Source organism: Brachyhypopomus gauderio, unplaced genomic scaffold, assembly GCF_052324685.1.
Source record: "Brachyhypopomus gauderio isolate BG-103 unplaced genomic scaffold, BGAUD_0.2 sc79, whole genome shotgun sequence".
NCBI classification, from domain to species: Eukaryota; Metazoa; Chordata; class Actinopteri; order Gymnotiformes; family Hypopomidae; genus Brachyhypopomus; species Brachyhypopomus gauderio.
This window is the reverse complement of record NW_027506900.1, coordinates 1,234,985-1,260,021: the sequence shown is the minus strand read 5'-3', so window position 1 is coordinate 1,260,021 and position 25,037 is coordinate 1,234,985. Positions and strand designations below refer to the sequence as shown.

Below are 25,037 nucleotides of genomic sequence, written 5' to 3'. Positions count from 1 at the left end.
ATGTACTGTATGTCAAAAGCTGCCCGTTTTAGGTTTTTGAATTGGTATTTCTCTTGTCATTTGTGTATTTTCGTTATGTTAATACATGGTTTGTGTTGTGCACCACTCCTTCGCTGCCCCTCCCTCACCACTGTGGCCGTGTTTTTAATTTGAACTAAAATGCATTCCTTTTCAATGGGCATATATGCAGCTTAAACAGGTAGCCTAGTGCTCCCTAATTTTTCAAAATTTATATGTTCAAACAACATTATAGCCATTATGGCCTTTAGAAAAATGTTTTTGGGGAGGTGAGGTAGTGCCCTATAGGCCCTGTGACGCAACCTAAGTTTATGTCCTTAATGGCATTTATTCCCTTACATTACTTTTATTTTAATATTTAAAGTAGTTTTGAAACCAGTACTTTTAAACTGTTACTTGAGTAAAAAGCTTGAGTTGAGTTCTACAGTAGTATTTTTAAACCATAGTATCTATACTTCTACCTGAGTAGTGAATGTGAATACTTTTGACACATTTGTATTTGACTTAGTGAGAAAGTTATGCTATGAAGTATAACATTTTTTATGATCGTCTAGCTCAGGGGTGCCCAATATGTCGATCGCGATCTACTGGTCGATCGCCATCTACTCGTCGATCGCGAAGGAAGTGTGGGTAGATCGCATGACATTAAAAAGTAGTGGATGAATGACAGGCTATCGTCCATCTGCACTGACGGTTGTATTTTGATTGACATACATGGTAGCCAATCTGACGTCTAGGGTTTGACACACGACACCCCCCCTGGCCAACAACCGACAAACGCCGCCACCCAACCCCCCCTGAAAAGTTGTGGGGACCCCTGGTCTAGCTTGTTGAGGAAAAAAAATTAAGAATGAAATAATAATCAAAAGTTACCTGGACCAACATGTATTCACAGTCTCCATTGAAAGAGAATTTCCTACCATCGAAACTCGTCATGTGACCATCACCATATATAGAGCAAGCGCCAGAACATTCATTTTCTGTGCAGTCCCACTTCCGGTTTTTGCAAGTGCTGGAACGTTCATACCACAATTTCTAGTTAATCTTATGTTAAATGTCATAATATAAACAGAAATGCTGTTTGAGTTCACATTCACCAAATGCATTAGCAGGTAATGTAGACATGTAGGTTTAATATATTCAATATAACAATCATTTGTATACACAAGATCATCATTAACAGCATCCTGTCCGTGTCATTAAATTAGCTCACTAGCTCACCATGTGTTGCAGTCAGATTTAACAGTTTCCTTTGGTTGGTAGAAGCGTCCATTATAAACACAAGGACAGTCCTCTTCTTTCACACACCCTCCTTGTCCATCAGCCAGCAGACCATTTGTACACACACACCCTGACATACAGTGTGAGCTCACCTGTGGCCCACACCATAGAGGGAAAGCTTTAGAAGATCTTACAGTCATGTAAAGATATGTCCATAATATTGTCAATAACAGCTCAATATCGAACTATTATAACACATCTAGCAATGAACTCACAACTGACAAGAGGGCAAGACAACTGACAAGATATTGGTCAGAACCATAGCAATTATTCTGGAACCACATTCTTAGCTTTCAATGTAGCTCACATTTTATGACATGAAGAAGACTGCTCTGCACACATTACTCAATGTAGCGTAAAATTAACATATTATACCAGAGCTATATCTACATCAAAACACAACAAGATTGAAGACTTGTTAAGACAATTTTAGAAATAGTATAAACAATTATGATATTAAGAACACCGAACAGAGGTTTCAAGCACCAGGTTTGTTTCACACACTGATTATTGGAGTGGGAACATTCAAAAGCTTTAATAGTTAGGTCTTTCTGGTATAAGTACTGTCATATTACGTTCAACTGTTATCCATCTATCAATAAGTTGATCTATTGGTCCGTCCACACCTCCACCTATTCTCCACATCCATTCCTCCACCTTTATCTGGTGACTTACACACTGGTCAGGGCCCTGTGTTTTGCAGCTTCTCTGGCACTCTGCTCCACTCTCTCCAGGTTCAGCATTTGAGCAGTTGAAGTAGAACATAGGATCTGTGCAAGCTAACAGGAAAAACATACACAATGTATTTAGTGTTTGAATGAAATTCACTAATACATTAAAGACAAAATCCATTCATATAAATCTAAATAAGACTTATGCTCACTAGGAACTTGCTGTTGTCCAATGCAGTGAAGCTCGCCATGATTGCAAGTGCTGTAATAAAGCAAAATAACATATGACAAAAAGTCATATATTCTAACAAAGTTGAAAAATCATATTTGAATGAATGTTTATTTACATTGTTGTGATTACATCAACATTAACATTATTTTATTAATAGATAACTTCTTGAGGTGAGTTATTATTGAGTTAAATATGTTAGAACAAGACAAAGTGATGAAAACTTTGTAAGTCGCCCTGGATAAGAGCATCTCCTAAATGCTCTTAATGTAAATGTAAATGAATACAGATGACTCAATCAGGGAATGGAGATCCACAGGTTAAAATTAATGTTCATACCATGTAGCCCCGTCCTTGACGATGACATTCATGGGAGCCACAACCTCATCGTTGAAGTAACAGGGGCAGCTGGAGGAGTCAACACACTTGCCCTCATCTGTGAGGTAGGTGCCTTCAACACAACTGCAACCATCCAGTGGTGTGTAAGTCACCTGACAGCTACGGTCCTGGCCATGGAGAGAGCGGCAGGTCCTACAACTGCTCAGGCTATAGGAGTACTCCATACTGCTTGGACATGCCTTTGAGAATGAACCTTGACAATGGGAAACAAACTTGCTTTAACTGTGAAAATTTCAGGTTTTTGTGAAGATAAATTAAATTGCTACTTTGCTAGAGAATTGACTTATTTATTTATAGTAAATGAAAATATTTAATTACTGCTAGCACTGCTCTATTCTGGAATCTAACGTAAACTACCAGTGAAAAGTTTGGACACAGCTGACTGAATGTGTCACAGTACAGCCCTGAATCCTCCCCTCGGGCGTGCATAAGTGTCAGGATTTGTTTGTCTTTGTATATGTACTATATGTATTTTTATATATGTATATTGTATATTTTTTCTTCCATGTGTGTCTTATAGGGTATGTGTCAGTGTTATTTGAATCCCTTGTCTTTTGACTATGTGCTGCACGTGTTGCTTGTTGTCCACTCTGTATTTGATTGTGAGTCTTGCCCTCTGTGTTTCTCAGCTGTTGTTTTGAAAATGTGGCATTGTGTGTCTGTGCTTAGCACTGAATCACTATAGTCTATATATGTAATAAAACTTGTGTTCTTCATCTTGGCATCTGGCTTTAGCTGTCAATTTCCAATGTCATACAAAGCTGCTAAAAGGATTCCTTTTTAAATCAAACCATGATACTCCAACTAAACTATTAGGGCCCTCACTCTGATCAAATACTCAAATTAGCACCTCACCACAGGTGGTGTTTCTCCAGCCATAGATCAGTACACCCTTAGCAGCACATGCATGGACATAAGATGAAACAGCTGCACACATGCAGTCCTCACTATTGGCGCAGTTGCACGAATCATACACACACCTCTGCAGAAAATAAAGCAACATAATTAAAACAATTCCTGACATGGCACATGAGTATGTGATGTTTTCAAACCCAGACATTAGGGTCCACAAGTTCATATGTTTTTTTTCTGTCCCAACTGATGTAAACAATGTAGTTGTAAAAACTTGTTATTGTAGAAATATTCTGAGAGCTAAGACTGTAAAAACTTCTTATTGTAAATAACTCTAGCTTGGGCACCAAAACTTACATCTCTATAATTTTTTGGGTTGACTTCAACATGACATTGGGCAAACACTCCTGCTGGGTCAGTAAGCAGGACACACCATTCCTTGGCATATTTCTCTAAAAGAACATAAATTTAAAAAGGATAAAAGAATTACATATATTATGTGAGAAATTATTGTTTAAAATAACTGGGCTGAATGTACATGAATAATAAGGACTATACCTTTTTCAACACTCATACTGCAGGGGTCTTGATTGTTGTTGCTGACATCAGGACAATTCAACCCAACCTCCCATGTCTTGGCAAAATTCACTCCTGTGCCCTCTTTAAGTCCTGATTCTGTGACAAAGTCATCTGCTTGGACATTGTTAAAGTTCCCACACAGACCTATAGGAAAGAATTGTATTAGTCATGAAATTAAACATTTCAATATGAGAATGATTATAGATGCTCACAGGCCTACAAATGTAGATGGAAACAGACCGCTTAATTCTGTCTTTGTAGAACTGGCTACAATGTACACTTGCAGGACTGGAACTAGTTGGATCTCCAAACGAAGATTTGCTGTGTTGGCAATAATAAAGAATGTAGAAGGCTTGAAGATCACCAATTGATCTGAGAATAAAATAAGAGAGCACCATGTAATTAAAAATCATCCATCAATCATTACTCATCCATCAATCTTTATTAAGCTCTCCAGAATCGCTTTTATGTCTGGAAATGTGCATAAGTAGATATTCACAACTTAAAGCAATAGTTAGTTAAAATAAAATAAAATAGTTCAGCTTAGTTAAAATAAGTCAAGGTTGAAAAATTCACCGGTATAAATGGGAAGCTTGGTAGCGAAGTCATTAACTTGTACGATGCCATTTGGTAAGAAAGTAACCTGTATATAGGACATAAAAATGAAGAAGTAATAATAATGAAACATGGCTAACAAGAATACATTAATTGGGAATTGAGATGCGTTGATACATGAGACACTGTGATTGCATGATGAACTGGTCCTGAGAAGTTAGGTGGGTTTGAGCTTTGTCCTTAATAGGATGCTGAAAGACTGATGAAAATTTAATACCACATGAAATGGTTTTGATATATATATATATATATATATGAGATATATATATGTACCACATGAAATGATAGATAGATTTGTGTCTACCTCCTAGCTCTGTAGCGCGAGCTACGTCACAGATATAGATAGATAGATAGATAGATAGATAGATAGATAGATAGATAGATAGATAGATAGATAGATAGAGTATAGTCAATATATTTTACAAATTTTACAGATGAAATGTTTATTTAGTTCAGAATGCTTACAGTGGTTGCTGAGATGATCAGTTTCAGAGCTGTCAGACATGTTTCAGTATCTGTCTGACCACACTGCACCAAATTCCCCAGTATAGTCAAATCTTTGTCCTGAAGAAAATAAACCAACATTTCAAATATTTAAAAAATTACTTCAATACTTTTTCTGTCACAACTATTAGTTGTATTGCAATTTTTCCATATTTCATAGGATTTTATTTATTTATTTTGCAGTAGATTGGATTAATAAAATGTGCCGTATTTTGTCAATTGTGATTTTTGCACCGCAATCAAAATTTTTAACCCATTTTTTAATGGGCTTTTAACTCATCTGTGCAGTTAGAACACACACACACTAGTGATTACTAGGAGGCTGTGGATCACACGTGCCCAGAGCGGTGGGCAGCCCTAGCCCGGCGCCCAGGGAACAGTTGGGGTTAGGTGCCTTGCACAAGGGCACCTCAGTCATGGCCTCAAGTCTGGGAATCGAACCCACAATCCTCCGGTCACAAGACCAGTTCCCTACCACTAGGCCATGACTGCTCCATTAGAGACATGACACAAAATTTAACAATACAGAGACAATTTTGGCATATTAGTCACTGGCTTTAATAAACAACTAATGTATCTATGGTTTTAAGTGAGTTTAACAATGACCTTGGAAAGGACATGGTAGCAGTTTCCATGGAAGGTGTAAGCTGTGCCATCATATGTAGTGACATGAGACCCCGTCACCATGCATGTACCAGGACAGTCGCGAGCCTCACAATTCCACCGCCCACTAGAACACTCACTGATATACACAGAGAAGGAAGATAGTTAAAGTACACTTTGTTTGTGTGTGTGTGTGTGTGTGTGTGTGTGTTTCTTACCATTTTTGACAAGTCCTTGTGTATGATTCTCCAGATTTATAGTTTTTTCCATTGTGGCTACAAGGACATTGATCAACAGGGATGCAGCCAGTTTTCCCAATATCATCAAGCACAGTGCCTGTATAAACAGATAATAATTCAATAGTTTTGTATGGTATGGACATATTATTTTCATAACTCATATGAAAACATTCCTTTACTGAAACAAATGTATTATTTTGATGTTGGAAATAAGTTTACAAAAGTTGACAAAAGAGGTGAAATATATAAAGTATTTTAGAAATGTGTTAATATAAAAAGACTTTCTACATAAAAAAAATACATTTTGTTACTTATTGCATAAAAGTGTGATCTAAGGCAGCGGTCAATATATATATAAAAAAATATTTTATCGACGATCAGAGTCTGATCGTTTAAAAGACGATCAGATTCTGATCACACTTTAAAAGCCGGTCTGTGAAAATATTGTCTGACATGTAACCGGTCCGTCGCGCAAAAAAGGTTGGGGACTGCTGATCTAAGGGACTGAGATAAAATGTGACTGATAAATGTTTTAAAAACATTACACCTTTTAAAAAAAGATAAAAAGTCTAATCTGCACAGAGCAGTGTTCAGCATGTCCAACGCATATCCATTAATCTGTACTACTGTATATTATTCCATACTATACTATCACACACAGAAACCTACAAAGTAAACTATTACTAATGGACAGTCAGTTTAGGCAAAAGCCAAAACCAAAAGTCAGGACTATTTTGTTATGAATCAATTAAACATAGATTTCACAATAGCAGGTTCTAGTTTTAGCTAACTAATAGCACACAACGTGCCTAAATGTGAACGTGCATAAGTCCACTATTAAGAAATATTGTAAAATAATATTCATTTAGTGATCAATGTATTAATTTTTCATTGTCTCCTTCATCAAAGGAATCAAAATTCTCCCTTATCTTCATCACTATTATCTACATCACTTGTGTTAGCTAGCTAGCCAGTAACAGATATCACACCTGAAAGTGAATCTAGCTGTGCAAGTCCACCATTATAGTGAGTGATTTTGTAAAATAACATTCATTTAGCCATTAATCTTTGATGTTCGTATTCGTCTTTATCAAACCCCTCATGGTTTCAAATACAATTAAAATATTTTACTTTGTGTGTCTAATCAGACAGGTTTACTACACGTAATTTATTTGACTTTTTTTCAAATAGTATCCTGGTATTATTTACAAATCCATGCACATTTCATTTTATGTTTCTATGAATACCTGGGGATGGATGGATGGATGGATGGATAGATAGATGGATAGATAGATAGATAGTTTTATTCATCATATTGTACTCACATTGTACATCACATTGTACAAGTACAAGATGAAATGTGTTATTTCCCTGGGCCTAGTGTTAAAACACCGAATACCCAGAGCGGCGGCAACGTAAACGTAGACGCGCCACCCCCACAGAATGGAGGAGAACCATAGAGAGATAACACCAGGAGGAGACAAAAAAATATGACCACAGATTATTCTCGCAACAGGACAACAGTCTGTGTGCATGCAAAAAATCCCCATAGCACATAGAACCATTGATAACACAGACAGTAAGCAGTGAGAGGCGAGATCCATTCAGGTAGGGAGGGGTGGCCAGAGGCCACCCAATCAAATTGGGCAATTTGTGTGGGAGTTCGATAACCGACCCCACTCTTTTAATTTCCCGATACACCAGGGCAATGCCTAATCCAATCAGCAGAACCCCAGTGATCAAAGTTCCAAATAAGAAGAACACGTCCTCAACATCTTCCAGGGAGAGAGGCGCAAGACACAAACTACGCCACGTCCCCCCTGAGCCAAACACATATCCAGACGGTCCGTCCAGACATGTGGGTTCTCCCACACCATGACTCCACGTGGAAAATATAATGCCAATTGCGTTGAGAGACCACCTGATCAAATCCATTTTCTTTGCTAAAGTTCGAAGAACAACATCAGGAAACTAAGACAAGACAAAGAAGCTAAGCTAGCTGAAACAGAGGGAGTGCAGGAGCAGAGATAAAGTGCGACCGCCTCTCATGAAAGCCGTAAGAGACCTAATTTGTCTCAGAAGAGTATAAAACTGAATAGTGAAATTTGTTTAATAAGAAACTGAATTAGAATTTGATTTTTCATTATATTTGCTAAAATTATTGTATTGAATTATTGAACTAGAAAGTGAACATTATTGGTGAAACAATATACAACATGGTGTATATAATGAAATACTGTGATTTATTTGTTTGTGTCAGAGATGATCCAGTAAATCCTGCCACTGACTACCAGAGGTCCTTGTCTCCTGAGTTCTGAATGTCCATGTGATTCCTAATCATACTCCACTGTTTCCATTCTCCCTTTAATCCACTATACAAGACTCAGTGTTTGTGTGTTTCTACAGTGTTCATAAGTGGTGAGTTACCAGGTGGACAGACGCAGCCATCAACACAGTGGTCTGCACAGAGCTGGCTCCCTTCTTGGTTAGAACAGGTGTCTGGGCAGGGGCTCCCACACTCACTGTGTACCATGTTCAATGGACACTCTTTTCCTGTATAGATCAAACCATATGGATCATATCAGCACTAAATATGTTAACAACAACAAAGGTAAGAACAGCACCACTATTTTATAAAGCAGAAATATTCAAGATGTTCTTTTGTCTGGATACCCCTGCTGCTCCAGAAGACGGTTCCACTAGTCTCTGTATAGTCTATTTTATATTCTGCATTTCACTTATTTTAGTTATAGCTCCTTTAGTTCATCAGTCCTTGTTGGTTTTCATGTTAGTTTAGTGCTTGTGCACTTGTGTGCTACCCAAACTGCATTACCATAGACTTCACTGACTGTGTATTGAACTAAGTATGAAACAAATTTCTTCCAATGGTCTCCTAAACTGCTTTTCAGATGATATCACCATTATTGTAACTTCTGCAGGTACATACCACAGAGTGTCTTGGTCCTCCAGTTTTGCGGCCTGCCCCCTGCATGGGCACACTGTCGTGAGAATTCAGATATTGTGTCACACAAACATGGGGTCTTGCTGCTGTTACAGTGACACTCATCTCTAACACACGCATCCATAAAGCCTTGAATGGATAGTAGGTCCTGGCAGCTACTGAATACTGGATTGGAAAGCAGCTGTTGACATGTAGATGTCTAAAAAGTATGAAACAAAATGTTAGATAGTAAACCCTTATCACCTTATTATACAATGAAATGAAAATGTCTTATTTAGTATTATGGAGGATGACAGGTGACAAATCAATAAATAAAAATAATTAATGTGCAGCATAAAAATAGAAACAATGTTCAGCATATATATATATATATATATATATATATATATATATATATATATATATATATATATATATATAATTTTATTTCTGGAATTACTGATTTATGCATTTATTTATTTCAGGCTTTATTTATGCAGATGCAGGTGTCTCTACATTACAGATGCAGGCTAACTAAGCAATTGTGAATGTGAGTAATACATACCTTGCTCTGGCATTTCTCAGGATTCTCCTGGTCATTCACCTCCTCACACGTCTCAGTTGGTGCATCCATCTTCCATTTGTGGCCATAGTCATCTGCATTTAGTCGTGCCCCTGTAAAAGAAATATGAAATATAATTAAAGTTACAATGTTTTAAGCAGCAATTTGTAGACTACAGCAGTTTTAGAAAAGACATTATAACTGCAGAGAAAGATGTCATAGTCAATAATCATTTTCCTAAGTTCACATTGTGCTGATTTCAAAGAGTAAACAGTGTCCGAATGACCTGGTGGCCTGCTTTTAATGTACATTCATAAAACTCATTGTCTTTGCCAACAGAATCCACTCTATAAACAAGGAGCGATTATACGTTAAATTGATAGCAGAACCATCGGTAACAACATTCATTCAAAATCATGACAACCAATTATCTCAGAAGTTATATCTGACAAATTTTTATATCACAATTGCCTGTCCGTAGGTGTCCTATGGGGTTAGCCATGGTTAAACCTATTTCTACTTCCTAGTTTTATTCTCCATGTGTTTCCTTGTTGTCAGGAATGACACCTGATAGCCATCCAGACTCAGCTGTTCCTCATCACCACGCCCACATTCCTGGCATTCTTAAACACTTCCATCTCACTTCCTAGTCGCGAAGTATTGCCAACTATGTTGCGTACCAAGCGTTATACTACTCGGTTGTACCGTGTACCGACCTCTGCCTATTCTCTAGACCTCGTCTCCTGCTTAGCCCTTTGGTGCCTTATGGACTCTGCCATTTTGTTACGACCTCGGACCGGATTGACCGCTCCCAGCCAATTATACTTGCTAAACCCCAGTCATGCATTAACAACTCGCATTCTCTTATTTTGTCTATCTGTCAAATAAAAAGCATTGTGCTTTTGCACAAGGATCCCTCTTTGTCTCCTCCATTCGTTACACTCGTTTTGGTTTCATTAATTTTGCCCCTCATTTTGTTCTCTGTCCATTATTGATTTCACCCATGTCTATTTCCTTTTACTTGGCTTGTTATTGTTATTCCTATATTGTTATGTTGTGGTTATGGATTTGCCCCAAATAAATCTCACTCTTCTCAGCGAATGTGTCTGCTTTGTGATCACTCCGCATTACATCAAATAGTGAAACGTGTTTGGTTATTTAACTACCAGCATCAAAACGTATGAGGAAATATGAGTTCATTAGCAAACTATCATAATTGGCAGTAGTACTGCTGTATGTTAAAATTCTGGAGGTAAATTTTCCATTCCTCTTACAATATACGGAAATAAATATTTTGTAGCTACCAAAATAAAAATAAGTCTCACCATTTTCTGTGAACTCATCATACGTAATGCCATTGAAGTTCCCACAGAGTCCACAGGTCTGTTCCCTGAACTTTGTTGATAACTCAACCTGACAAGTAGGACAAAATGCAGGTCATTGCTAACACATACATACAGACAGTGAATATAAAGATAGTTCTAGAATGCTGCATGATAGTCTTCATTGATTAAAAAAGAGAAAAGCAAAACAATATGATTTGCATCATCTTAGTATCTCACTCACAGCACATAAAAAATGTGAGTACATATAAAAATAGGAAACACACACAAAAACATTTTAAAAACAATACATTATGAATGGCAGACCATGCCATACTGACTCCAGTAGCTATTCACCAGACAACCCAATTACCAGAGTATTAACTAGCTTCACCATTTCCAATTTCAATTCATTTAAGCATGGTTACTTCCTGTTTGTGAAGTACGGCATTGTTAACAGTGACTACTGAGCATTCTCTTTACACTGCCTTTCTTGTGTATGGACGCTTGCTGTCATCTATTAATCTGCCTTTTAGTTTTATCCCTTTTGAATATCTGTGCATGTTTTGGATTTTAGCTGCTGAACTCTGTCTGAATATGATGCTATCTTGGACTTCCTGGTGGCTTGTGTTTCATTTATGTTACGTCTGGAATTCCCCTGGATATCAGTAAAGCTGGTCCTACAAAAGTCATCTGCACACATGCATGTCAAGCTGCATTCTCAATTCAGTAAAAAGTTTTTAAAAATCACTTTTTAATTTCCCTTTGAGTCAAATGACTATGTATGAGTGCATGTAACTATATTTCGTATAACTATAAAAATGAGAAGTTTCTTTTTTTTTAAAGTTTTTTTTCAGGAGGCAGTGATTTAATTATACAGCCAGAGGCAGTTAAAACAATGATTTCTTAAAATTATTTAAATTGTTTTTATATTGGCAAGGTTACAGCTATAATTTTTATAGCTGTAATTTAATATATATTTAACACTGGCAAGACTGAAATTTCAGGATCTTCAGGACATTTTTGCCAGCAATTAGAGATCCATCTTTTATTCAACTGTATTTACAGAATTTGAATAAAATGTTGAACTATTCTTTAGAGAACTCTTGCATATCAGGTAGAGCCACTATATCATAGTTCTTTGCCAGCCTTTGAACTCTATCCCCAGACAGGGATGAGGTTATGTATAAGGCTCTGTGCTGTAAAACATTTTGTGATATGCCAGTTCATGGCGAAATTGTCAAAGGAAACATCCTGTTTGGATATCTCCAATTATATCAGTGCAGAATTGGACTGTTTAAAGACCCATTATGTGAAAAAGTGCTGGTAACATTTTGTTTTGTAATCTTGGCAAGGCTCTGTCACATGGTGTTAGAGTTCCAGCACTAACAGTGATCAGACACCTAAGCTTTAACGTTTAACTCCTGCCTTCAGTACATCAGGTACACTTACAAAGAAAATGCTCTCACTGTTCTGAAATGTAAATAGTTGAGTGTAATGCACATTTCATGGCTCATGGTCATAAATATGAGTTTAAGGATAGGTTTAAGAGATAAGATCTATTTAGACACTACTTTGCAAATATACTTTATATACTGCAATGAAAACAATAGTTGAACTGTACCGAGAGTGAGTTGACTTCATCCCAATTGACTATCACTCCCAACTTGGAAATTATCTTAATGAAACTCGTTGTTTTCTCAATACGCACTCCAAGGTGAGAGCTGGGGAACGTCACTCTGTACAAAACATTTACATAATCATATGACCACATTACATTCACGTCACATAATCAAATGACGACAAGCGCAGCTTTAAAGTGTTTTAAACAATTCAACAATGCAGTTTATACAAGCTAATAATGTAATTACTTACCTTTATTTGCTTTAGATGACTAGCCATTTTAGTTTTTATTAATTTATTATTATTTAAAAATTTATCTAATATTTGTTTATTTATTAATTCCACACAATACTGATGAATTTGCACAGGCTAGTCATATAAGCATTACTCAAAGGTCATTGGTCTGATTTTAATCCCACCCAAAACACTCACTCCTTGTCATCCATGGTAATGGCTCCATTGAAAAGCTTGATCACAGTTCCCTCCAGCTTTAAGGTAAAGGAACTGATGGTGGGAATGTTGTTGACATGTTGCCTCCTCATCTGGATATTAAAGTCCATCTTGGTGGTGTCACACAGGGTGGCCAGTACATAGTTACATGTATAGGGGAGCTGGAAGAATTCTCCATCAAATGTATTGAAGTGGAAGTTTCCCCAGGTGCTGCAAATCTGTCCGTTGTGACCCACACTCACTCCTGGGTTAAACAAAATGTTTTCTTAAGAGTAGCAGAGTTTTGAAAATTGCTAAAATATATATTTTACCTGTATCAGTTATCACTGTAGTTTCTAATTAATATAAAGAGACAGACAATTCAGATTATTCAAAACATTTTTCACGAATATTATGGCTCATAAACAGCAATTTTCAAGAACATTATAACCTGTGCTGAAATGGCAATGTCAGTGTCAACAAGCAGTAAACTGTAGTAGTCTGGGTATGGTAATACACTTCATTACTGGGATATAGACTAGAAAGGTCTATCAAAAAATTGCAAAGTCACTATTATTAAGTATTAAAAATGAAGTAGTCTGGTTATTACTATAGCCTACAGTTAATCACTAGTGTAAAGTCTAGAAAGGTCTACCTGATGTTCCTTCTTCAGTCTGCACTGACTGCCCTTCATGACTTTCAGAAGACCCAGTAGCTGATTAAAAGAGATTATCCATTAAAATGTTTTTTTTATTAAATACATCACAAATACTCTATTATTTCACATTAATAATGATTCTCCAGAACACTGTAACATATCATAAAATGGTTGTGTATTAAAATGTAGAAGCCTATGTACAAAAATAAACTTAATTACAGGGACATAGACTAGAAAAGTGTACCTGGTGATCCTTCATTCATCTCTTGTCCTTCATGGGTTTCAGAAGACTCTTCAGCTGATTAAATGAGAGTGTCCGTTCAGAATTTTTATCAAAAACATCACAAAGACTCTATTAAGGCTTCGTAATATCAATACTATACAATACTCAAAACTATAAAATGGACGTGTCAGTAAAATCAATTGAAATGCAGCAGCCTGTGTATAATACTTTTAATTACTGGTATATAGACTAGAAAGGTCTACCTGATACTCCTTCTTTCATCTCTACTGATTGTCCTTCATGGGTCTCAGAAGACTCATTCAGATTATTGATCGTATACATCACAAATACTGAATTACAGCTAATTACTTGCAATTATACAGAATACTCTAATCTAAATAAATCATAAAATACCGATGTCATTAACACAAATCATGGAAATGCAGTAGGCTGTGTAAATTAACACACATAATTGTGAATATTAATATACATAACTATTGGGAAAGCGACTAGATATAGACGGATGCCCCTTCTTTCATCTCAGATGATTGCTCCATGTGGGTGTCAGAAGATTCATGAGCTGATTAAATTAGAGTATAGATTCAGACTATTGATCAAAAACTTTATAAATACTGTCTCATTAACACCAACTGACCACATTATTGTAACCTCTCATAAAATGGCCATGTCAATATTATCAAGTTTTAAAATATAGTAGACTGAGTATATTAATTAGTGGTGGGCCATTAACGGCGTTAACGACGTTCGTTAATTTGAGATTCTTATCGGGCCATATAAAAATTATCGCCGTTAATCTATGCTTAAAGTTCGGTTGGTCAAAATGGGTAAGCAAACTATGACTTTCAACTTGATAGTTTAGCTCAGCTGTATTCTTAACCAAATTGCACAGTAGGGGCGAGAACGAGTTTTCAAACCTGTGATTTACAAATCGTACGTGTGTTTACATGGATGCAGCCATGAAGTCGCCAGGTTTGCTTCATGGAAAATTCATTTTTAGGAACGTAAAGTGTTACCGGAGCGGAGCTCGGAGCGGTCGTTTTCTGCATGGTCCTAGCGCTAGATTCGCTATTTTTTAATATTTCTTTTTAACCGTTAAAACTGCAGAGGACCAAAAACGGCTTTTGAAAAAGATCTCCCCAAATTACGTCCGTGAGGTTAAATGTACTAAATGTTGACTTACATTTCAAATATCATGTTTAGCTGAATAAACATGTTATCAACCCCTTTTAATATACAGTATGTAGGCTTACAAATTCATGTTTAACCGAATAACCCATTGAACACGAGTAGCCTACATTTTATTGAGCATGTTTTTTTTCTTCAAGTATCAAAGTAGAACAGCTTCCTCAAGCAGTCATTGATGCATTTTGGAAACAGGAGATGAGCCCCTGGTCTAATGCACCCTTTGTATTAAGAAACCCTATCTCAAAAACTGACTTTTAGTCATTACTTGGGTAGCACGCATATGAGCCATTTTAATAGGATTAATCTAGATTAATCTAGATTAATTTCAAGATTTCAGTGAGATTAATCTAGATTAAAAAATTAATCTATGCCCACCCCTAATATTAATACACTTAATTACTGGGATATAGACTAGAAATTTATACCTGATGATCCTTCTTTCATCTCTACTGATTACACTTTTTGATGAGCTGATCAAATCAGAATACCCATTCAGATTATTAATCAAATGCATCATAAGTCCTCTATTCTGGCTTATTAATATCAATTCTCCAGGATACTGGGTAACACTTTACATTAAGTGTTTACTTACTAACGTGAAGTAATGCATTAGTTAACATGAACAACACATGAAGTAACACATTAATAATAATGAACTAATGTTAACTAAACATGTAACAGTTGCAGCTCCTGTTTTTGCTCTTTGTTGCTTGCACCTTTTTTGGTGCGACCTGAAAGGAATATATTACATTGTACTGATAAGTAATGGGTAACTTGGAAATATCCAGAATCTATCAGCATATGAACTGAAGTATGTCCATACTGTTTTTAGCTCTTTAGTTCATTTTGCTCCAAACTAAAACTCTAAAAAGGTGTGAGCAACAAAGAGCCAAAACAGGTGCTTTGGCCAAAACTTTTACATGTTTACTTAACAATAGTAAATTATTGTTAATGTGTTACTTAATGTGTTTGTGGCAGAGTGGGATTTTTGGGCAATCCCACTAATTCCCCCTAATTGCAAAAATGCTTTTTTTGGCATCTGACTATTGGTGAGTGTTATGGGCTGAGAACTAACGTGCTCTGTTGTTTCGTCACAGTTTGGTGGGCGCGTCGTTAGAAATACTGTGCCGATATCTACCAATGGTGGGCTGTTGCCATTTGCACTTTGCGATCAGGTAAAGTAGGCCCACTTACTATTGATATTTTTAATGAAGGGATTTATTTTAAATTAATTCTCCTTTTTTTAAAGTCATTACGCTGTATGCTGAGGAATTCGCAGTAGCTGTTGGAGCTATGAGCGGATTCCAATCGCAAGGGGAAAGGAACAGCGTTACAGACTTTCACCCGAAAATAAAGTTCGCAGTTTGGTAGCGGTTTGGAGTATTCTGAATGTGCTGTGGTCACCGTGAGTGTGTAGTATAGGTGTGATCCCCTAGCTCCCCAAGGCTGCAGCCCTGTTCCCTCTTGGATTTACTTGTTAATTGTGAGTCAGTGAAAGTCTTTTTTTATACTATTAATAAAGAGTCTGTGAAATTATATTTTTTATATTATCCATAGAGTTAGTGAAATCACATTTGAAATCATATTTTTATATTAAATAAATAATTGGAACTACATCTCTGGTCCAGTGGTGTTGATCTTGTGTGCCTTTTCCTTCAATTGTTGTCTTGTTTCGTTCTGAGGCTTCCTTTTGCCCCAGTGTAATTCCTTGGGGTGAAATTCCCCTAGTTGGCATAGTCGTGCATTTCATTCTTTTTTCCTTTTTTTGTTTTTTCGTTTTTTTGTTAGTCCTGCTTGACACATGTTGTTCATGTTAACCTATGCATTACTTCCCGTTAGTAAGTAAACACTTAAGTGTTACTGGATACTGTAAGTCATCATAAAATCTCCATGTCAATATTGTCAAATACTGAAATGTGGTAGCCAGCGTATAATTCATTTAGGGACTAGAAAGGTCTACCTGATGATTCTTCATTCACCTCCGATTGTACTGTTTGGGTTTCAGAAGCCTCAGGAGCTGATTAAATAAGAGTATTCACTCAGATTACTGATAATTCACAAATACTTAATAATTGCTCATTAATTACAATTTTCCAGAATATTGTAACCTTTTCTAAAATGTTGTAGTCTACACTAAGTAATAAATTAAGTAATGTCCTGGTTTTATTAACACACATCATAATTGGAATTACACATTACCTGGTGGTTCTTCATTCATTGTCATTGTTTGGTCCTCTTGGGTGTTAGAAGAACCCTGAGCTGATCAAATGAGAGTATCCATTCAAAGGACTGATCAACTACTTCACAAAAACGTATTCTCTCATTGAACGCAAATGTCCAGACTACTGTAACCTCTCATAAAATGGCCATGTCAATATTATCAAGTTTTAAAATATAGTATCCTGCATATATTAATATACACTTAATAATTGGGATATAGACTAGAAATTTACACCTGATGATCCTTCTTTCATCTCTACTGATTACACTTTTTGGGTCCCAGGAGACTCAGAGGTAAAGTAACCCCCAGCGCAGAGGTAAAGAACTTGGGCGTCACAATAGACCCAGATCTCTCGTTCAATACACATATTAATAATATAACTAGGGTAGCGTTCTTTCACTTGCGCAACATTGCCAAAATTAGAAACATATTAAATACTAGTGATGCAGAAAAACTAATCCATGCATTCATATCCTCTCGTTTAGACTATTGCAACAGTCTCTTAGCTGGATGTTCTGGTAAATCGATAAACAAACTCCAGCTGGTTCAGAACGCAGCAGCACGAGTTTTAACAAAAACTAAAAAGTTTGATCACATTAGTCCCGTACTATCGTCATTACACTGGCTGCCAATTAGATTCCGTATTGACTATAAAATACTTTTATTAACATATAAAACGCTGCATGGCTTAGCTCCAGACTATCTTAGTGAACTTATTGAACAATATAACCCAGCGCGTTCACTTCGCTCACAGGACGCAGGGTTATTAACTGTTCCTAGGATCAAAAAGATCACAGCAGGTGGAAGAGCCTTTTCTTTTAAAGCTCCACAATTGTGGAATAATCTTCCTGCCTCTATTCGGGACTCAGACACAGTCTCAATGTTTAAAACTCGATTAAAGACTCATCTGTTTAGTTTGGCCTTTGATTAATTTGTTACATATTTACTACATCTCGTATCTTTTCTCCAAGGTTCACCTGGAGAGTAACACTGCAGTCGGAGCCTACAATACCAGCATCGCTGCTCCGACATGGAATGAAAGCCTGGCGTTCATCAACAGACATTTACAATGACAATATCAAAACCCAGAACTTTCATTTTTACCTTTACTTAGTCTGATTGTGTGATTTGTGTGTGGCTTGTGTATTTGTCTGTATTTTGTGTAATTTGTGTGTTAACGGGCCGCCCAATGGAGGATGGGTTCCCTTTTGAGTCTTGGTTCTCCCGAGGTTTCTTCCTATTCCCCACCATCATAGGGAGTTTTTCCTCGCCACTGTCGCCTTTGGCTTGCTCATTAGGGTTCTGGGCCCATAGTATTGTTAACCTTTTAAATCCTGTAAAGCGCTTTGTGACATGTGTTGTGAAAAGCGCTATACAAATAAACTTTGATTTGATTTGATTTGACTCATGAGCTGATCAAATCAGAGTACCCATTCAGATTATTGATCAAATGCATCATGTGTCCTCTATTCTGGCTTATTAATATCAATTCTCCAGGATATTGTAACCCATCATAAAATATCCATGTCAATCTTATCAAATACTAAAATATGGTAGGCAGCGTATAATAATTCAGTTAATTACTGGGATATAGACTAGAAATGTCACGTTGAGGTCCTCGGCCCCTCCCTATTGGGCGTGTGTTAACGTCGTCTGCGTCTACTCGTCTGCGTATCTCTGTGGGTGCAGTTACGTCTTGTGCTGATCCGTTTCACCTGTGGCTCGTCTCGTCATCACGTGGGGATTATGTGGTTTGTCTATTTAATGTGCGTTCGCGCAGTGTCCTGTGCTCGTCGTTGTCTGAGTCACGCAAGTGTTTGTGTATGTTCTATGTTTTTCGTGCGCTGTATGCGCTATCTTTGTGTGAACATTAAACGTAACGTTCGTCCTGAAAAGGATTCTGTCTCGTCCTTCCTCGTGCCACCCGACGTTACAAGAAAGGTGCACCCGATGATACTTCATTCATGTTCTCTGATTATACTGTTTGGGTTTCAGATGACCCATGAGCTGATTAAATAAGAGTATTTACTCAGATTACTGATCAAATATTTAACAAATACTTAATAATTGTTCATTAATAACAGTACTGTAATAAACTGTACTGTAATCCTAGCTATCTTTCATGTTTTCTTCTGTAGATTTCTGTGGTTTGTGTATTTTACAAAGTTGTGTATTTTCTTTCTGGTTAAGTTGGTTGCTCTGTTTTAGTTATATTTACTCATTAGTTTGGTTTGCTCTCTGTCTAGTCTTGTTTTCTTACATGTTTTTATTAGTCTGTCTATTCGTTACAGTAGTTACTGTTCGTTGTTGTTTTGCTGTCCCTTGTGTATCATGTTGTGTTGGTCTAGTAAGTCTCATCTCTGTGTTACCAATGGGAAAGTTAACCTTTTGTGTTCTGTCAAGAAATGTCTAGTTAATGTTGAAAATGTACCCGTCCTCTCATCGCATTTGTGACCGCCTCCTCTCAGTCTAACGTTACAAATGGCCATCTTAATGTTATCAAAACTGTAATTGATCTAATATACTTAATATCCTGTATAGAAAGGATATTGAACACAATTTCACGGAATAATTCAGAATGATTCTGATACATCAAGATTAAAAAATAATCACTAAAATACACTTATATACAAATGTTACAAGATAAAGATTATTTGCTTATAATATTTTTAATAGCTAAAAATGAATAATTCACTGGAATACTAGGGTTTTTTCATGAGGAAAAAGAATCACTGAGACCAATCACTGTTTCCTTTACAAGATGTTTGCTGTATAACTTTATATCACTGCCCATTAAATGAATAAACAGAACTTATTTCATCTGAGTGAAATTATCAGAGCATAAATGGACAGGCAGCAGGCAATACAAGCAGACAAAATAAAACAGCATTTAAATATCTTTAACAGATTACAAGTGTAATCCAGTTTATAATCAAGAACCAACCTGTTTGTTGTGATGACTGCAGTATGATGAGTAATGTAACCCATCTCAGCATCCACACTCGAGACATTATTGGCCTTCCCATCGTTACCAGCTCTGGGATGTAAGTGAGAGGCTGCGTCCCCTCTTTCACCTACCTTGTCCTCTAAGGGAGTTTTTATAGGGAATCTTGCTGATGTTAAAGAGTAATTATTATTTCAGGGTGGAGCATGGATTAAGTCTGACATTTTCATTATATTGTCTATGACAATATTAAGACTGCTATTTTCATTGTCTGTGACAATTTTGAATAAAACAAATATTTGAGGCTTTTGTTTAACATTACATATGGTTTAGTTAACTGCCAAATACCTGAGTGTGTCTAAAATTGTTGACTTCATAGTAGATTTGCCGCTGTGTTTAGCACCCTTGGGTTCACACTGTACCTCAGCCTGAACTGTGACGCTGTGGTGCAGGAGAAAGGACGAGACACGAGTCCAGATCTCTGGTCCAAACGACACGTCTTTATTTACGTGTATTGCGCAATAGCGCACGAAGAACAAACACAAAGCACACAACGTGCAGACTATAGACAACGACGAGCACAGGACACTGCGCGAGCGCACATTAAATAGACAAACCACATTAGCCCCACGTGATTACGAGACTGGTCACAGGTGAGACGGATTATCACAGGACATAACCACACCCACGGAGTTCCACCGACGCAGATGATGCACGTGGACAACGTATACACACGCCCAAAAGGGAGGGGCCGGGGTCCTCACCGTGACAGACGCCCCCTCCAAGGGCACTACCCGTCCCGGGGTGCCAACAGGACCGATTGCCCCAAACCCACAACGATGGGCGGGTCCGACGCGCTCAGTCCTGCATCTGGGAGGTGACCGCCCTCGGAGAAGCATCCACCACGGACCGCCTAGAACACCCTCCCTGGGAATAGAGGGGAAAAGACGTTAGACAATGGCACGGTCACAAACACACAAACAGGCACGCTTACACACATAGGCACAAACGGGAAGAGGGGGTTTGGTAGACATATGTGCAGACTTACGAACACAGGCACACACACACATGAAACAGGCACCAGGCTGCGCGCCAGGAGAAGAGCGATGAGGGGAGAGAGATCGGGAGCCACTGGTGCTGCAGGCGCTGCGGTGGGCGGTGCTCCTCCTGCCCCTGCTGCAAACCCTCCACTGGGCGCAGTGCGGCTGGCGGACGTGCCGGGTGCAGCGCGGTTGGCCGACGGGCCGGGTGCAGCGTAGTTGGCCGACGTGCCGGGTGCAGCGCGGTTGGCCCCACCCCTTGGTGGGCCATACGGGAAACCCTCCTCGCCTGGGGATCTCCCTCCGGACCTGGCAGTGGGAGTGGCTTCCTCCGCTTCCATCTCCTCGTCACTGCCACGGCTCCAGCTCATGGGCTGCCCCGAGCTGCCACCCCGGGAACAGTCCATGTCGCTGGCTGGGGAGCGCTCGAGGGATGAACCCGCCTCTGGACTCCTCCTCCTCTTCACCGTCCCGGGAGACAGTTCCGAGGGGGGAGGGCTCTCCTCCTCCTCCGTGTAGGAGCCCTCGGACGGAGGGTAATCCCCGTTCTCCTCTTCTTCCCCACCGTCTCCCTCGGGGTATGCGGAGCACTCCGACGGGGGGTACTCCTCGTCGTGACCTTGCTCCTCGCCCTCTTCCGCGGTGGTAGAGGGACCCACGGGCGGAGAGAGGTAGTCCTCCTCCTCGGACTCCTCCTCCTCCTCCCCATAGTCGACGGTGGACACGTCGTCTAGTGACGGGGGGTAGTCCTCTCCCTCTCCGCCGTAGTCCACCGTGGAGGCATCGTCTAACGACGGGGGGTAGGCCTCCTCCTCGTCCTCCAGTTCCTCCTCCTCGCCTGGGGAGTCCCCTACCCCAAACTCGCTCTCGGGGGTCTTCTCCACCCCGCAGAGCGCAAAGGAGCCCACCCATAGGGGTGAGGGCTCCCTGGATGAAGAGGGGTGGTACGTCCCCCAAAGCCACACCGCCTCCTGGCGGAGCTTCTCCACCGCCTCGGGGTCGTGGTGCACCCGTGCCTGTCGCAGCAGGGACGCACAGAACGGGTCCCGCTCGAGCTGCGCCAAAGTCGGCGGGGCTTCGCGGCGCGGGGGGGAGGAAGAAGGGCGGTGGTGCCGCTTGCAGGACTTTTTTCCCTTCTTGGGCTTGCTCTTGTAGCCTGGCATACTTGGGTGTCTCAGACGGCTCGTCGTTCTGTGACACTGTGGCGCTGGAGAAAGGACGAGACACGAGTCCAGATCTCTGGTCCAAACGACACGTCTTTATTTACGTGTATTGTGCAATAGCGCATGAAGAACAAACACAAAGCACACAACGTGCAGACTATAGACAACGACGAGCACAGGACACTGCGCGAGCGCACATTAAATAGACAAACCACATTAGCCCCACGTGATTATGAGACTCTTGACATTTTCTGGTCTGTTCATCCTCTGAATTACTTTCCAGCACTCAGTTTTCAGCAGAAGAATATTGTGTTCATGATATCGACAAGCTATCAAGAGTCATTTGGGTAAGGACAAGAGTTTAAATAAATCATCCATTTCGAGAAATGCACCAAAGCCCAACTTATCTATACCCAGTGGCGGAGCCAAAGGGGGGCAGGGTTGACAATTGCCACCCCAAACAGAGCCCTTGCCACCCCTAGTGCCACCCCACTGGAAAAGGTCATTTTAAGAGAAAATATGTGTTTCCTTTCGTTCATCATTTCCCTCTGATAAAGCCTTGGTCACCCTTTGGCCGCCCCTTGAAAAAAAGTTTAGCACCGCCACTGTCTATACCCTGAATATTTTCAAGTTTTCCAGTGACTCAAGATGCTCCATCAGTGCAGACAGGAAGACCAGGATGAGGGTCTTATTCAACACATTCCACCCCCTAACAGATTGTGAAAGTAGAGTTTTAGCATTAGAAGGCATTTCACTATGTGTTTAGCTACCATAGACATAAATATTTGTAATTCTTCACCAAGCAGTAATGAAAGAACTGGTTAACCTGGAGCAATAAATTAATCTCTGAACTAGTCTTCCAGTGGGCTGGAGAAGTAGATTCCACTTTACCAGGTTTGTTTATATTAGTACAAGTAGTTCATGATAGTGAGTCCAACTCTGTTTCACTCTCCTGAATCCTGTTGCCAATAAGATTGGCAAGCCCTTCTTCAAACATCTTGACATTTTCAGCTGACACTATATTTTCTGGACACTCTGAGCAGTTTCATCACATCACAGTGTGCCAGTCAAAGGCTTCATAGTTATCTGATTTTAGAGGCATGAGATGCAATAAAAAAGTCAGAACATAGGAACAATAGTGTAACGCAGCTCACGCTGCGGAGCGAGGAGACGGACACAAACGCTGAGGAGAGCGAGATTTAATAAAGGGAATACCAAAACCATGGTCGAATGGACAGGCATGGGTCAAACCTAGAGCAGCCAGAACAAGACAGGTAAACGGGCATATCCAGACAGGGAAATTAAAACACGATGGGGAAACACAGAACAGGCAGAATATACACGGATGACAGAAAACAAAGCAAACTCACGAGCGGGACCAAAACAGCGAACAGGGATGAACGTAGCACAAAGCACAAACCGACTGATAGACAAAACCACCGATAACCAGGCTGGGGGGAATACAGGGATTATAAGGACATCTAACTAACAAGACACAGGTGAGGACGATGATGACACGGGCGTGGCAGACAGACAGAATCCGGGGCTACAGACAAACAAGGCGGGGCTAACGGGCAAAGAACAACAGGGCCACGGGGAACAGAGACACTGGAGTGACAGCAAAGGGAGGGGGGCATAGCGATACGTGACAGTTAGGTAATAACAAGTACGTCATTTGGTTAACTAAGCCTTTTGGATTTAAGCAAAGTGCAAAAAGAAAGAAACTACTACTCTGATATTTGCTAATTTGCATTTTTGTGGACAAGCATGATTTTTATTCTACAAAACATTTAGTTGAACAGTTAATAGGAATGTTTGATTTTGGTTTGTTTTCATTATTTTGTCCTTGTCGGTACAATTAAATTATGCCACATAATTTAAGGAAGTCTAGGTCAACTGGTAAAGTAATAGCTCATAGCTGTCACAGTGACAGCTCCGGACCTCTCCCTGTGGGCGTGCTGTTACGTTGTCTGCATGTCGTTGTGTCCATATATGTACTTCCATGGGTGTGGGTTGTCTGTGAGCGTGTTCGTAGTCTTACCTGTGCCTTGTCTCGAGATCACGAGGGTCTGTGTTAATCACCTATTTAATGTGCATTTGCGCAGTGTCTTGTGCTCGTCTTTGTCTAAAGTTTGTGCTTGAGTGAGCTTCATGTGTGCGTGTGCTTGCGCTATTGCACTGGACTTCACATTGTTGTTACAATAAATGTGTCTGTCAGCACCAAAGTCTTTCGGCGTGCCTGCCTCCACCCAGCATCACAGAAAGACGAGCCAACAAAATGCCAAGATACAAAAAAGGGAAGAAGAAGGCCAAGCGCCGACACACGTATTCCCCCGCTTCTGCCCGTACCCGGGTGAAGAACGCGGACGTGTTTGACAAGGCTGCGTGGAGAGAGGGCTACCGCGCCTTGTTGAGGGAGTCGATCCCCCTGGCATACCCTGAGGTGGAGTCGGATGAGCCAATCATTGTGGGTGCAGGCACCTTCGCTCTAACTCCTCCCGAGTTTGAATTCGGGAGCGAGGAGTCCGGAGAGGAAGGGAGCCCTCCTCCCTCCGTGAGCTCAGAGGACGAGAGCGAAGGTGAGGCCAGCAGCTGTTTCCCCGTATCGAGGACTCCCGAGAAGACAGACGCAAAAGAGATCAGCCCCCCTCCGTCCGTGTACTCAGCACCTACCGAGTATTACGGCGAGGGGGAAGAAGAAATTAGCTCCCCTCC

The 25,037-nt window shown here is 39.6% G+C and overlaps 1 protein-coding gene and 1 long non-coding RNA gene across 2 annotated transcripts in view; both read right to left on the bottom strand.

Moving 5' to 3' along the window:
* LOC143492579 (uncharacterized) overlaps window positions 1–14,262 on the bottom strand; it is a 49,131-nt gene extending 34,869 nt beyond the window's left edge. The window contains exons 1-22 of the mRNA XM_076990924.1: window positions 14,244–14,262; window positions 13,770–13,823; window positions 13,523–13,582; window positions 12,871–13,132; window positions 12,440–12,554; window positions 10,819–10,906; window positions 9,497–9,606; window positions 8,938–9,151; window positions 8,418–8,543; window positions 5,970–6,087; window positions 5,755–5,890; window positions 5,110–5,208; window positions 4,606–4,672; window positions 4,270–4,401; window positions 4,009–4,173; window positions 3,808–3,902; window positions 3,454–3,580; window positions 2,539–2,791; window positions 2,183–2,232; window positions 1,975–2,078; window positions 1,240–1,391; window positions 892–1,030 (exon numbers count right to left, since the gene is read on the bottom strand). Of these exons, the coding sequence (XP_076847039.1) occupies window positions 892–1,030; window positions 1,240–1,391; window positions 1,975–2,078; window positions 2,183–2,232; window positions 2,539–2,791; window positions 3,454–3,580; window positions 3,808–3,902; window positions 4,009–4,173; window positions 4,270–4,401; window positions 4,606–4,672; window positions 5,110–5,208; window positions 5,755–5,890; window positions 5,970–6,087; window positions 8,418–8,543; window positions 8,938–9,151; window positions 9,497–9,606; window positions 10,819–10,906; window positions 12,440–12,554; window positions 12,871–13,132; window positions 13,523–13,582; window positions 13,770–13,788 (2,631 nt within the window). The 5' untranslated portion in view covers window positions 13,789–13,823; window positions 14,244–14,262. The remainder of the gene's footprint in view (window positions 1–891; window positions 1,031–1,239; window positions 1,392–1,974; window positions 2,079–2,182; window positions 2,233–2,538; window positions 2,792–3,453; window positions 3,581–3,807; window positions 3,903–4,008; window positions 4,174–4,269; window positions 4,402–4,605; window positions 4,673–5,109; window positions 5,209–5,754; window positions 5,891–5,969; window positions 6,088–8,417; window positions 8,544–8,937; window positions 9,152–9,496; window positions 9,607–10,818; window positions 10,907–12,439; window positions 12,555–12,870; window positions 13,133–13,522; window positions 13,583–13,769; window positions 13,824–14,243) is intronic.
* Window positions 14,263–16,409: 2,147 nt separating this feature from the next.
* Window positions 16,410–20,235, bottom strand: LOC143492568 (uncharacterized). Its single transcript, XR_013125288.1, has 3 exons — window positions 20,120–20,235; window positions 17,154–17,213; window positions 16,410–16,971 (listed from the first exon to the last, which is right to left on the bottom strand). It is a non-coding gene; the product is annotated as an uncharacterized LOC143492568 (long non-coding RNA).
* Between the last annotated feature and the right edge of the window lie 4,802 nt (window positions 20,236–25,037).